Source organism: Danio rerio, chromosome 2, assembly GCF_049306965.1.
Source record: "Danio rerio strain Tuebingen ecotype United States chromosome 2, GRCz12tu, whole genome shotgun sequence".
NCBI classification, from domain to species: domain Eukaryota; kingdom Metazoa; phylum Chordata; class Actinopteri; order Cypriniformes; family Danionidae; genus Danio; species Danio rerio.
In genome coordinates, this window is record NC_133177.1 from 46,388,723 (window position 1) to 46,403,884 (window position 15,162).

The window sequence follows — 15,162 nt, forward strand, 5'->3', positions numbered from 1 at the left end:
GCTGTGAAACGTCCTCTATCCTCTACAGGAAGAGCTTACCGCTTATAAACAGGACACTGAAGCATCTAAACAAGCTGCTTTATGTGTGGACGGTTTGTTAGTGTGGATGTTTTTCCTCAAGGCTTAAGGAAGTGTGAGCGGCGGCGTCTTAACAGGAAGTGTTTGAAAAGTCATGTTGAGTTCATTTCTGACCACATGATGAGATTGTGGCAGAGATCTGCTGATGAATCCGGGCACGTATGTGTCATGGTTGTGTAGCGTCTCAAACACACACGTCTCCGTGAGCAACAGGCCTCATGGGGGACTGAAGCAATGAGCCGCGCGAGAGACTGTCAAGAGTGTGTTTACAGTGACGGTGGTTTATATGGGTTACGGGATGTTGTTAGGCACAATACACAGCAAACATAAAACCCTTGAAATCAAATCTAGATTTTGTAGGTTTATGATATATCAATGTTTAGTTGTAAGAAACGCATGCTTACAAATGCAGATTTCACACAGTTAATTTCTGTTTTCTTTAAATAGTTGCTATATTTCCTCAGTAATTGGCTCATTTCTTTTTTTATTCTACATAGCAAACTATGTTTATGTATTTATTTGTTTATTGGATAAACACATTTAAATCTATTTCCATTATTATCCAAATATCCAATATTGTACAATGCATTTATTTGCGTTATTGGCAATAAAATAATTTCTTTTCTATTAAAAAAATATTTTCTATTAAAAACATTTTTATTTAAAAACTTCTCAACAATTTGCTTAAAATTGCTAAAAATTATTTTGTTAGTTTAATTGGTGTCAAACAGTGTGTGGCTAAATTGTAACACCCTGTTACAACTAAAGCCTGGTTTATACTTCTGCGTCAAGTGACCGGCATAACTCACGGTGCAGGCAACGCGCGCAGCTGTGCAGCTGTGCATTTATACTTCTGCGCGCTGTCTCTGTCAGTCTGCATTAACACTTCCGAAACGCTAGTTGGCAGTGAGGTGTAAATGTTCCCCTGTGTCGAGTTTCTTCGCTTCTGTTTTGCTTTTGCTGAACACTTCCTGGATGTACAAGTGGCTCTAACACGCTCATTTTAAGGCAGGAACCGGCGGACGTGCAACAACTTTAACTATGAGGTAAACACAAAACAAAACTTTCCATCAGGAGCTCCTTCACGGGACTCCACACTAGTAAACAATCGCTCCATTGTGCTCGCGTCCAGCTCGCGCCATCTCGGTCTTGCCCAGACTCGTCAGCACTACCAAGCCGACCAATCACAGAGCTTGCGCTACGCGTTGTTGCGACGTGTAGTTACAGTTTTTGAGAGGTGCACGTCAGTGACGCCGACAGCCACGGCGAAGGGCTATGGGTCTGCGCCGTAGCATACGCCGGCGTTTGACGCAGAAGTATAAATCAGCCTTTAGCCTAGAAGACGGTGATCACAACAATATAAGATTTAATGTTCATGCTTTCACAGATTTTTAAAAAAATAAATAAGACAGAGCTTTATTGCCAGGTATATTCACACATACAAGGAATTTGTTTTCGAGACAAAGCTTCTACAGTGCAACAGAATGACAGAGACGGGACAAAAAACACACAACAAATATATTTAAAATTATTGGGGACAATCCACATAATTAAACAACCTGTGGACACAGATAAAAAGTAGCCCAATTCTGCGGAAAATGTATGCACTCTGAAACACTGGCTGCTGCTCCTCCACATGATCACAGCCTGATAATGGTTTATTTTAGCTAGAAGGAGTGAGCGAGCTATGTTTAAGCCACAGAGTACCCTAGTTTGCTCTTGGGTTGTGTTGTGGATTAAATATAAACTAAATTATAATTATACTCAACAAACAGGGCTGAAAGGCAGCATCTGAACAATGTCTTTAGGTGTAGTATACGTGGAATAATTGACTCTAGTCTGACGGATTATTAGAATATAATGTACACCATCTATCTTAGTTTATTTTAAGTGTTAATGGCTGAATTGCATTATTTTCTAATAATTTAATGGACCTGAGAAAATAATTTCTCAAAGAACCAATATTTTTCAGCCAGCCCTTGTGAATGCTGATCATTTTAAACCTGAGTTGTGTTCATTGCTGCTTTTTGTTATACATTATGAATCAACTACACTGTAAAAAAATGGCCTAGATTTCAACTGTAAAAAACTGTAAAAATGCTACAGTACAAATCCGTAACCTGGTAAACGGTATGTTTCCTTAATATATGCGGCGAATAACCGTAAATTGACTTTCCCACAATTCCCTGCATGGCACATAACTTTTTATGCATTTTGTTGACACTAATATGGATCTTTTTAGTTGTTTCCCCATCAGTTATGTACATTATAGATTTATGTTACATCTAATGTTGATAAACAATGTTTATTTCATGACTTTAATTTTATGCGTGTTACCATACTGGTGTTTAGTAGCTGTGTATATGACTCTGAGAACCTTCTATATGCTGATTAAGGGTGTCACGATCCTCCAAATCCTCGATTCGATTACATTTTCGATTCTAAAGGCACGATTCGATTCGATTTTTGATTATGAATAATTAATTAATGACCAATTAATTATTTGTAGCCTACCGTTTAAACTACCTGACCTGGATGGTCTTTGTTTTACCCATAAACAAATCATACAGTAAATGAATAAAGGCAAGATACAGACATAATTACCACCTGTCAATCACTTTTTCTGCGGGACTCTTGAATAGGCAGTGATCTGTGTCATTATAATGGCGTCGGTAAAAAAGACGCACAACCAACAGGAACCAGCCAACAGTATCTGAGGTGTTCGCTAAAATGACAAAGTACAAGTGAGTGAAAGATTGAAGCAGTCCTCTGACTGCCTGGACCTGCTGTCTCGAGCGCAAGGCTGTGTGTGCGTCTGTGTCTGTGGTCACGTGATGTGCATTTTCAGAGGTATAGAGGAAGGAAGGCTGCTCAGAAATGCTACACGCCATTGTGGATGTCAAATCGTTGTCGTTCTAAAATGCCATTTAAAAACAAAGACAGTGTAAACAGGGCCTGAGTGTACTTTTCGCGAGCAGATTTGCAACGGGGGCGGACAGAGGATGGCGATGCCGGTGTTGTCTATCGGACGAACCGTACGTAATATGTACATAGCAGAGCTTGCAAAACTGTGTTTTTTTTGTCGACAACACGAACGTTGTCAACATAACTCACTGGAAATCCAAAATGCTTACACACCGGCGACTTCATTGAAAGAGGAGAGGGTTTAATTTTTGTCGACGGGTCTCCTGCTTCTGCAGTTTAACAAGCACTTCAACAAGCCTGTTTTTTTCTGACGTGACATGGGGGCGTGGCAGCATCGACGATTCTATTTTTTGATTCGATAATCGAAATTGAGCATAAATTTCTATCGATTTCGATTAAAAATCAAAATCGTGACACCCCTAATGCTGATACTCTTTTCTGCTTGTGGGAAAAGTTGATTGTGATGAGCATTGGCTCATTATGTAACTTCCTCATCACTACCTGCATGTGGGTGTGCTAACGTATCTAACTGTGCAACAAAAGATGTGTAGATGTTGGTCATTTAAAATTCAGACATATTACCTCTATAAATTAATAAAAAACGGTAGTTTACCGTAAAAATGAGAAATTACTTTTACGGTTTGTACCGTGTTTTTAATGGTAAAGTACTGGCAACCACAGCTGCTGTTTTTTTACCGTAAATTTTAGGGTTTATTTTTTACAGTGTACTACATGAAGCTAAATCTGATGGGACACGTGATTGTGTGTTCTTGTGCTGTTCTTGAAATATAGTTCATCCAAATAGGTTTTTCAGCCTTATCAATCTATCCAGCAGAAGGTGAACTGTGGTCTCATCTTCTTTGCTCTGAGTCATTTGATCAGTTATGGATAAACTAGACTGCAGGTCACAGTGCTAGTGTGTATGTCAGATTGAGATGCGTCCCAACAGATTGTGAAGCTCAAAGATCACAGCCTTTTAAAGAGAGGAAACAAATATCCTCACAGGAAGAATACAAATGTTCTCATGGGAACTTCCTGTTAGCACTTTTGGCGCTCACAAAGTTCTGCTGACCTCCAGTGTGTTTGCAAGAGGTGATTTGTGTCGGTGGGTCAGTGAGTTCTTGTTTTTAGAGTCATTGTGAAATGCTTGGAGGGATTTCTCAACGCCATCCAGCTGTAATGCTACTGTGTTTTGTGAGTGTGTGTAATACATGAGGTGTCATGTTTGTTTGGGAAACCCGTAAAGAATTACCCAAGCCTGTGAGGAACAGCACTGCAGTGTTATTTGTAATGCTAAAGTTCATTGATGTTTGGAATATTTGAAGCAGCAAGAAACATATACACATCCTCTCTGCAGCCAAATACATATCTTCATACATCTTTCTACTTCATCTACATTGTTTTTCTCCCTCGTTTTCTTCTCTGCACTGCCCTTTTGCTTCCATACTGAAGTAAATGTCATGTAGGATTCCACCACAATAGAGGGTGTGTGTGTGTGTGTTTAAATAGAAAATTAAGACATTGTTTGTTTACTCTGTATACTTTTAGATGTACCTTTACAGGCAGTACATCTTAATTGGTACTTTAAAGGTGTTCAATCAAACTATTACAATTATACACTGTAAAAAAAGGCTGGGTTCCACACAATCGATTTGTGTTGGGACAGCATGAAGGAATTAAGTTAACTTGTTAGTTTTTACAAATTCAAGTGTACTGAACATGAAACAATTAAGTTGTCCCCCAAATAAGCTCAAGAACTGTGTCATTTCAGTTCATTATAAACAAGTAGTTTGAACAAACAGAGTGTATGTGAATATAATTATTACAATGCAAATTTGTTGGAGAACAGTTTCTTTAAAGGTTGAACTAGGAATTGCATTCCTGGATCAAAACAAACACAAGCGCAGGTTGCCAGATTGAGGACCAACAGGATTGAGTCTGACGATCGAGCCTAAAGGCTGATTTAAATCGTGTTCTACATAAAAGCAACGGCAAGCGATAAAAGGTAGGGGTGTCAAAATTAATTGTTTTTTCGGTGCACCACGATGCAAATGCAAACAATTCGGTATCGGTTCAGTAATAATCATAACCGGTTATTATGTACTGACGTAATTTATCTCCTATGCGCTCTGTTGTGAGGGAGGTGAGCACCAGTATTTACAACACTCAGGAGCCAACTTGGGGCCGGCCCGTGGCATAGGCAGTATAGGCAAATGCTAAGGGTGCTGTACATCCAGGGGGGCGCCAGAAATGAGCGCGGTTAAGTTGGTTTTCAATATTCCAGACACATTCAGTTATAGCGGCAATAACTCAAAAACCTCTTACTCTAAAAAGATGTAAAGTGTAAAAATGTTTCTTACAAAAAGACAAAGCTGGTTATGTTTCATAGCTGTCTTTTTCTTTTTCGCTCAATATTATGACCACTGCTCCCTTTAAGCCCTCGCAATATGCGTTAGGCCGGGAGAGCTCACACGTAAGGGACCGTCGGAAAAGTGCTTCTTTTTTCTTTTTTTTTTTGCTCCGCTCAGCGCGAGCTCTCCTGGCTAAACAAATATTGAAAGGGCTTAAGTGTGTGTGTGTGTGTGTGTGTGTGTTTGTTTGTTTGTTTGTTTGTTTGTTTGTTTGTTTAGTGCTGTCTATGTTTGTGAATGAGAGACAGTGTGGTGCTGTGTGTCTGTGTGTTTATACAGATAGCTTGTTATAGCCTCCCCCCAAAATATAACACTATGTATGGAAAGCATCGTCAATGCACCGTGATGCACCGAGATATCGAATTGATCCGAATTGATGGCATGATAATCGTAACCGAACCGAACCATGAGACCAGTATAGGTTGACACTTCTAATAAAAGGAATATTCTCCATATTAAAAGGAGTTTTTTTTCCTCTAACCAACACCTCAAATTGATATATTAGACAGGCTTCTAAGCTTGACAACAGAAAACTGACAATGATCACCCCTGGTACACCTGAGTTTATTCATGTGCTTTATTCAGTGTTAAATGCTAACAATGTGAGTTTGAATGCCATTTTACATGTCATTTATTGCCATATACTAAAAGCAGCTGCAGATAGTTCATCTCAGATCTTGACAATAAAACAAACCATTTGAAATTGAACTTTAGAGCTGTGACTCAAAACAACACATTAGTGATTCAGCATGTACATTTAATAATGTTTAAAAAGTTTAATATGTGTATAATTAGATTGTTAGCCTTAGCACTTCATGAGTGAGTGCATATTCTGTGCTTCTGAATGGCTGTATTTAAATTTCTGTTGTGTTTTGTCTGGTGCAGCAGCCAAATTGCTTATCACTTGCTTATCACTGCCAAATCTTTACATTTGTAATAGTTATATTATTTGCTAATTAATAATTACCTTATGTGGAATCTGTATCTCATTTCAGTGTCTGCTACTGTCCACCATAAGTCACGGTCACGAGCGCATGCTTTGAGAGCCTTTCAGAATTAATGAATGAAATTTGCTGTTTTTCATCAAGGCAACCCGAGGGTGCTGAAATATAATTGTCTAAGCTGGCATTGGATGGGGTAAAAAAACAAAAAGACAGTGTTCCGGCAAGGAAAGCCTATTTTCAAAGCTGAATATCTGACTTGAGCAAGACTTTTAAAGGTAGACAAGAATGTTCACTTGGCATGTTTCTTAAATATCTGCAAACATATCATGGTATTTTCATGCTTTAGAAGTCTAGATGCTATTTAAGCCTTTAAAGTATGACAATTAAAATGTTTGACAAGATTAATGAACTTTTAAAAAGTTTTAAGGTTGGTAACATTTTATGTTTTTTTTTTTTACTTTTGTTCCTACAAGGTTGCATTTAATTATTCAAAAAAAGAGTTTAATGGAAATTTAAGTATTCCATTGAAAAGAGGAAATGATAATAATCCAATCCGATATTTATTTAGACATTTTTAGAAACATTTTTTCAAGGCACTTTTTATTTTACAATGTAAAGCTGAATTTTCAACATCAAGGCAACAGTTTTCTGTGTCAAATGATCCTTTAGAACTCTTAATATGCTAATTTAAAGCTTGAATAACATTCCTATTCAATGTCCTTATCACACAAAGAGGTGCTGTTTTTTTGTTTGTTTGTTTAAAATTTGAAATTTTTTTTATTAAAAAAATTGACAATAGTTCCAAACAACAGCATTTGGGCAGCAGTCGGTTGCACAATCACCTCACAGCAAGGTCGCTGGTTTGAGCCCCAGCTGGGTTAGTTGGCATTTCTGTGTGAAGTTTGCATGTTCTCTTAGTGTTCACGTGGGTTTCCTCCGGTTGCTCTGGTTTGTGTGTGGATGTTTTCCAGTGATGGGTAGCAGCTGGAAGGGCACCCGCTGTGTAAAACAAATGCTGGATAAGTTAGAGGTTCATTCCGCTGTGGCGATTCCAGATTAATAAAGGGACTAAGCCGAAAAGAAAATTAATGAATGAATGAACAGCATTTGTTTGAAAGAAATCTTTTCTAACAGTGTACATGTTCTCTCTCTCTCTCTCTCTCTCTCACTCAATATATTTTTATTTATTCTTCAGAAACCTTACTGACCCCAAATGTTTGTGATGGTGTATGCATTTGCTTTAAATGTAGCCATAAAAGTAACCTGATCAAGTGCAAATCCTTTAAGGATGCTCAGGGATCAGGAATAATTTTTTTTATTAGGGTTTGGGTTAGTCGAACATACTTACAATTAGACTAAAACAATAGAAGTCTGTGATACTGTGTCTCAAATGGAGACCCCATTTGTGTGTGTGTCTGTGTGTGTGTGTGTGTGTGTGTGTGTGTGTGTGTGTGTGTGTGTGTGTGTTTATATTTGAGAGAGAGGACAAAAACAAGCTTTAGTGTTTAAGCCTCAAATGTGCTATGAGCGGATCTGTCTCGTGGGAATATGAGTCACAGGTAAATAGGTTCCTGTGGGCCATTTCAGTGTGTGTGTGTGTGTGCGCGCAAGTGTGCGTGTATGCATGTGCGTCCATGTGTGTGTCTTAACAAGCAAGGCTGAAACTCTGGCTGCTCTTAAATCTGCTGAGAAACACTAGAAGTCTCACTGGTCTTTTAAAGCTAACAATGAAACAACCTGAAAATCTGTCATCATTTACTCACCCTCATGTGTTCCAAAACCCGTTAGCCTTTTGTTAATCTTCAGAAAACAAAAAAAGGTGAGGTGTTTTTCATCAAATCAAGACGTCACTTTATCTGATGAACATATTTAATGCTCATGCTTTTATTCATATATTAACAGCTTAACTATAGCTGGTTTATGCATGAGGACCAACCTGGATGGTTTTTGAGACAATGTGACACAAGAATGCACTTCATTGTTTCTCTTGCATTAAGCAAGCACAGATGGAGATTTTTTCTCAGTCTACGAAACAAAGCAAAACGGCAATATAGACCTGTTTCAAAACACGGTTTAAAACAAAAATGCACTGGTGTAAATACAACCTTTAAAAAGTTTGATTAAACCAGTAGATATAAATGTTTTTTCTTTTTGTTCAGATCTTTTTGTCGACATTTTACACAATAAAACAACAATTTCAAAAAGATTTTAAAAAGAGACAAATTATCTTTGCTCCAACAGAGCCCCCTGTCCCACTGCACCATTTCTATACATACACATCTATACTATGCACATTCTTAATCTGGTTTACATCATATCATGATATAATCATGCATACATAATCACTAAAAAAGACTTTTGCTGCTTGTCCAAACTAGTAATTTAAAATGAGTTGAATCAACACAATTCTTAATCTTTTTGGAGGGACAACTTTAATGTTTTGTTAAATCCACTTAAATGTGTAAAAACTATTAAAGGGGTGGTCCACAGTGTATTTTTAAAACTTGGTTGTGTTTATAAGATGTTTGCTCATGCTTCATTTGTGGAAAATCACGCTATTTTTTCATATATCTTACTTTGATTATATACAGCTACTCAGCTAACATGAAACAACCATCTTATGTCCTAGGTTCTGATTGGTCAGCTATAATAATGTACCGCGATTTACGGATTGGCTCCATGTCACCACGTCAAGCTACAAGTGCGCGTTTTTGTGCTGTGACAAAACAGTCAGTCAGAGCAGCTGTTAGCAGCGTTAGCTGCTTGAATCGAACAGAAAAATGAAGAGTACACAGCTGAACCTCAAGCCTGCTGTCTGAAATAAAATCTGACAAGTGTCTTTCACATATTTTTGGGTTATAGGCATAGGTAAGTGGTATAAAAAATTCTCATATCTTTTTGCGAGTTTGTTATTTGAGATTTAGAACACATAGAAAGTGGCTGCATAGAGAGACACAGCAGCGGTTTGACTGATAAATATGAATTTGTAGCTAAATTGTTTGCGGTGCCAAACAGCGTTTCCCTGTGTTTACGTCCTCACTACAAAATAGCGTTGATGCTAGAAACTGTGCCTGTAATCGATCAATTTTAACAAACAAAAATACTTACAGGTTGTGGCTCACAATCCACAGCTTCGTCGGTTGGAGGAGTGTTTAGCCGAATCCAGCCCTGAACTGGGAGAGATTCTGGAAGCTGTCCTTTGTCAAGTGCTAGAGCTATATCGTTTTTATAATTCTCTGGAACATAATTAAAATTAACCTGTCAGCTCTTCTCTCTTTGTGTCGTGTCCTTTGGAAGCCCAAATGCAGAAACAGAACACACTCTGTGGAAAAGGCAGCATTTGGACGTCATTTTAGCTTTCTCTGCTATAACATTACAGCGCCTCCTGCCACGCCCCTTCGCTGTGCGGGGTATATGTGTGTAGTGAATGCGAGTGACCTGAAGCGTTTGTGATCTCATTAACCTGGATGTAATTTTTGTAGTCCCCAAACTTTGTTCACTGTAGGTTTTGCTAAGCTAACTCTGTAAAAGCCAATGTCTGTCTTTGCATTGAACTTTGAGCGTATTTCATTCAGAGATGTTGTTTATGTTCACACAACTACATTACACATCAACTAAAGTTTCGAATATGACATCGAAGTGGACAACCTCTTTAATAAAAACAAAACTTAGTAGTTTGGTGTGAACAAACTTTCAGAGTATAAGCATAATTATTGTTACACTTTAGGTCACAATTCATGCTATTAACTACTGGATTATTAACTGCCTATTATTAAGATTATTGTTGATTGATTATTGTTATAATTTATAAGCTTATTATGCATTCCAAATTGACCCTAAATCTAAACCCAACTTCTACCATACTAACTATTAATAAACAGCTAATTAGAAGTTTATTTAGCTAGTAATGTAAGCTGAAGATTTGTTAATACCGTGAATTGTGACCTAAACTAAAGTGCTATTGAATTATCTCATGTTTTGTTTAAAATATCCTTGGAAGTTAAAATATCTTTGGAGTTTGGAACAGCAAAAGGTTCAATAAATGATGACAGAAATGTATTTTCTACTAAATGCTTGTGTAATGTGTAATGTAAATGCCTGTTCCCATGACTGTCACGTTTGAGATAATGCAGACCGCTTTCTCTAAAAATGATACATTAAAAAGATGTTAACGTTCATTTTCTGACAGTCATCATAATGAAATGCAGAATAGTCACACACTGATTTCCCACATCTGAGATTGGATTGCAAAACACGCTCAAAAAAAGCCTCAGAGAGGCACCGTCCCTGTGGATTCTGGGTAATGTGGGCCCTTCAGGGGCTCTCGTGTGATTGGTCCAGACCTCTATCAGTCAGTCAGATCTTGAAATACACCGGGTGTGTTCAACCATACTCCCCACCCACTGAACCAGAGCCTTAAGCGACATCACTCATGTTGACACACACACACAGACACACACACACACACACACACGAACACACACACACACACACACACGCACACACACACACACACACACACACACACACACACACACACACACACACACACACACACACACACACTTAATTGAGACCAGATGTTCACTTTGTAGCGAGAGATGTTTCCTCCTGTCCCAAATCCTCTGGTGTCTTGAGGGATGTGGTGATGAGATTGTCCTGCTCTAAATGAGGACGCCACACACACACACACACACACACACACACACACACACACACACACACACACACACACACTGAAGCTCCTTTCAGACTTCATAAAGCAGCAGGACTCCCGGAGCTCACGAACAATCAAAGTTTTATAAGCTCCATATTATTAAAGGCTGATATCTATCTGTCCATCTATCTGTCTCTCTCCATTCGTCCATTCTATCGTCCGTTCTATTGTTCATCCGTCTGTCCATGCGTTCGTTTGTCCGTCCCTTCATCCGTCTGTCTCTCCATTCGTTCGTTCGTTTATCCATCCGCTCTATCGTCCGTTCATGTGTCCATCTGTCCATCCGTTTGTTCGTCCGTCCGGTCTATTGTTTGTTGTCCATCTGTTCGTTCTAACATTTGTTCTATCGTTCGTTCTATTGTTTGTCTGTCTCTGTCTGTCCGTCTGTCCGTTTATCTGTCCGTTCTGTTGTTCGCTCCATCGTCTGTCCGTCCGTCCATTTGTTCGTTCATCCGTCTGTGTGTCCATCTATCTGTCCGTTCATCTGTTCGTCCATAAGTCCGTTCTATTGCTTGTTTGTTTGTCAGTCTGTTCGTTCTAACATTCATTCTATCGTTTGTTCGTCCGTCCCTTCGTCCATCCCTTCGCCACTCTATTCGTTAGTCCGTCCATCCATTCTATCTATCTATCTATCTATCTATCTATCTATCTATCTATCTATCTATCTATCTATCTATCTATCTATCTATCTATCTATCTATCTATCCATCTATCCATCCATCCATCCATCATTCATTCTATTTATTGTTCTATAATTCTATCGCTCGTTTTAACATTCATTCTATCAATCATTTTATTATTCTATCGTTTGTTCTGTCTATTGTTTTATCATTCTATCATTTGTTTTATCATTCTATCTATTGTTCCATCTATTTATCAATCGATCTAACTATTTATCTATCTGTCGACATATCAACTGACTGATCGATAAGATCTTACACAAACATTTATGATGATGGTATATTTCGATATAGTATATTTATGTGGTAATAAAATGGTAATAAAAAGTTGTTTATTTCTGTATTGTTTTCAGTAATTCAAGTTTTAAATAACAATAAAATGTTTTTCAAACTCAGCAATGTTATGACGTTTCGTCAACTTTTATTTAGCTAAGATCAAACCGCAAATAAAAATCTTTTGAAGCAGAATACACAAAAATAAGTGGATGCATGCAGTAGCAAAGCAGAATCAGTTTGAATAAGCAACTGGACTAAAACTTTCTGTTCAACATAAATCCATATTATTGAACTTCTCTAATAATCACATTTTTAAGTGTTTCTGCGTCACTCAAACTGTTTCTTTCTGTGTGTGTGTTTGTCTCGGCAGTTAGTGGCGGTGTTTGATGAACAGGAGCCTCATGTTGGAGGAGACGGCACCAGTGCCAGCTCTACAGGCACACAGTCTCCTGAACTCTACTGTGGAGAACCGTCCACCTCCACCCCATTGTCTGCCTTCCAACCCTACCTGCCCCACAGCGAGATAGAAGTCACCACATCCACACTGCGCACCAGTAAGAGACCGCCTCACAATATAGGCTACGGCTGCATCTGAAAATCCTTAATCATGTGACCAGCATCAGTTACGTCAGTCAATCATGTTTTCATTAATGGCTTTATTTATTGGATCATACTACTTTTTTCACTTTAGGGCTGCTGTGATTCGTCAATATAACCGACTGAGTGAAAGCGTATAATTAGTTGCCTTTAATATTTTTATCGACTTACCATTTTATACTATTTTACCTTTTTAAAGTCTTCTTCAAATCAAAATTTCACATCCCACGCATCTACGATTAAGTAGAACTGATTGTGATTTCAGATCCAGCTGAGGTGTTTGAAAGTTCTGCCGCTGTGTGGGCTTTTTTTTTTCTTTCTTGTCACTCAATGGTCTCTCTGTTTCTCTCAGATATGCCTTTGCATGTTCGCCGCAGTAGTGATCCGGCATTGTTAAACCTGACGGCGATGTCTTTCTCTGAGCCGAGCTCGCAACCCGAAGAGCCTTCTAGGAAAAACCCCACACGCTGGTCCACCACTGCTGGCTTTCTGAAACCACGCTTCGCCACTGGCACCAACAGCCTGGAGAGGAAGGTGAGGCTGGGCAATTCAGTCTCGATTTTTCAAGATTGCTTAATTTCAATTTAATTTTCAATAATCTGGATTGAATTTAATTGTTTTTATTTGTAAATATATATATATATATATATATATATATATATATATATATATATATATATATATATATATATATATATATATATATACATACACATAAATATACACGGTGGTGAAAACATTTTTCTTTGGCCCCTTACTGAATTCTTATTATATGTTTGTCACATGTTTAATGTTTCAGATCATCAAACAGATGTAAATATTAGTCAAAGATAACACAAGTAAACACATTATGAAGTTTTGAAATAAAAGGTTTTATTATTAAGGGAAAACAAAATCCAAAACTATATAGCGCTGTTTTCCTCAGTTTTGCTAGAAAGCATCTTGATGATCCCCAAGACTTGGGAAAATACTCTCTGGACCGACGAGACAAAGGTTGAACTTTTTGGAGGGTGTGGGTCCCATTTTGAGTGGCATAAAAGTAACAATGCATTTCAAAAATAGAACACCATATCAAGAGTAAAATGTCTGGTGGTTTGGGGCTGTTTTGCTGCTTTAGGACCTGGAATACTTGCTGTGATGAATGAAATCAGGAATTCTGCAAAAGCACACCAGCAAGTCCATTTCTAAAAGAAAGAAGAAAACAAAATGAAGATTTTGGAGTGGCCTAGTCAAATTCCTGACCTGAATCCAATTGAGATTCTGTGCCATGACCTTAAAAAGGAGGTTCATGCTCAAAAACCATCCAATCTGGCTGATTTACAACAACTCTGCAAAGATGAGTGAGCCAAAAATACCTCCACAGCAATGTAAAAGACTCGAAAATGTTATCGAAAATTAGGGGTGTAACATAGAGGTCTGCATTCCCTCCGAACAATTTCTGAATAAAGCGCGGGAGCGCTCGGTAACTCTGGTGTAATTTGAACAGGAGCGGGCAGTCTAACAATATCGATCCTGAATCTTGAGCGAGCACACGTATGTATGTGTGTGAATGAGAGAGAGTGTGATGCTGTGTGTCGCTTGCTTGGTGCAGTGTGTGTGTGTGTGTGTGTGTGTGTGTTTATACAGACAGCTTGTTATAGGCTGGGAAAGGTTGCGGTGGGTATAAAACAGGGCGGGTCGGACAGCGGGACAACAAATGCTGAATATAAGCAGGAGCGGTTAGGTTCGGGCTAAAACTTGGCGGGAGTAGGATTAAAAATTTAGTGCTGTGCAGATCTCTAGTGTAAAGGATCGCGATTGATCTGTGATTCGTACCGACCACAACCTGCGATTCGGAACACCCATGACCTGTGGATTAATAATTTTTTTATCTTGTAGATTAATCCTAAATTTGTAATGATTGCAGAGAGAACGCGTCTCACGTAAAATCACATGTATGAAATCATTTAGGATTTCCTGTAAAATATAATGGTGACGATAGAAGTCGTGGTAGGTTATTCAGGTTGTGGTGGGTTTCTTAGGTTGTTGAAGGTGTTTTCTGTCACTACTTGTTTAGTCTGCATCAATGCATTCAGTGTAAGCTGCACGATTAATCATATAAAGATCAGGATCTTAACACCCACGCAACAAATTAATAAAGCTGATTTACATATGTTTATTAATCCTTTAAATCGCTGAATTCAAATCTGTGTTTGAAAAACTCAAAAATCAAGAAAGAGATTGAGTCTTTGGGGTTCTATATGGGATAACAGTTTATAATTGGGATAAAGCCACTGATGTTTATGGTTAAAATTAAAATCACCAAAAAGAAAAAAGAAAAGTTGTAGGCAGCAATTACAGTATTTAATCAGCCATCAAAAATATACCACTGAATAATTCTTTAAAAATTAAAGTTTTAAGAGTGAATAACCAAATCATTTATTGAAAATGAGGTGGGTTTGTACTAAATATAATGTTAGATTTCTACATTTAGCGTTATCAGCAACATTAGTAGTAACAGTGAATTGTTCACAGTACAGAATTTTTTACTATTT

At 38.0% G+C, this 15,162-nt stretch overlaps 1 protein-coding gene across 2 annotated transcripts in view; it reads left to right on the forward strand.

Annotated features, from left to right (window-relative positions):
* The window catches only part of pard3ab (par-3 family cell polarity regulator alpha, b), a gene marked incomplete at its 3' end in the record, with an annotated part of 183,199 nt that overhangs the window by 37,037 nt on the left and 131,000 nt on the right, over positions 1-15,162 (forward strand). For both annotated transcript variants that reach the window (NM_001423693.1, NM_205735.2), the window contains 2 exon segments: positions 12,402-12,585; positions 12,981-13,162. In NM_001423693.1, coding sequence (NP_001410622.1) covers positions 12,402-12,585; positions 12,981-13,162 — 366 coding nt within the window.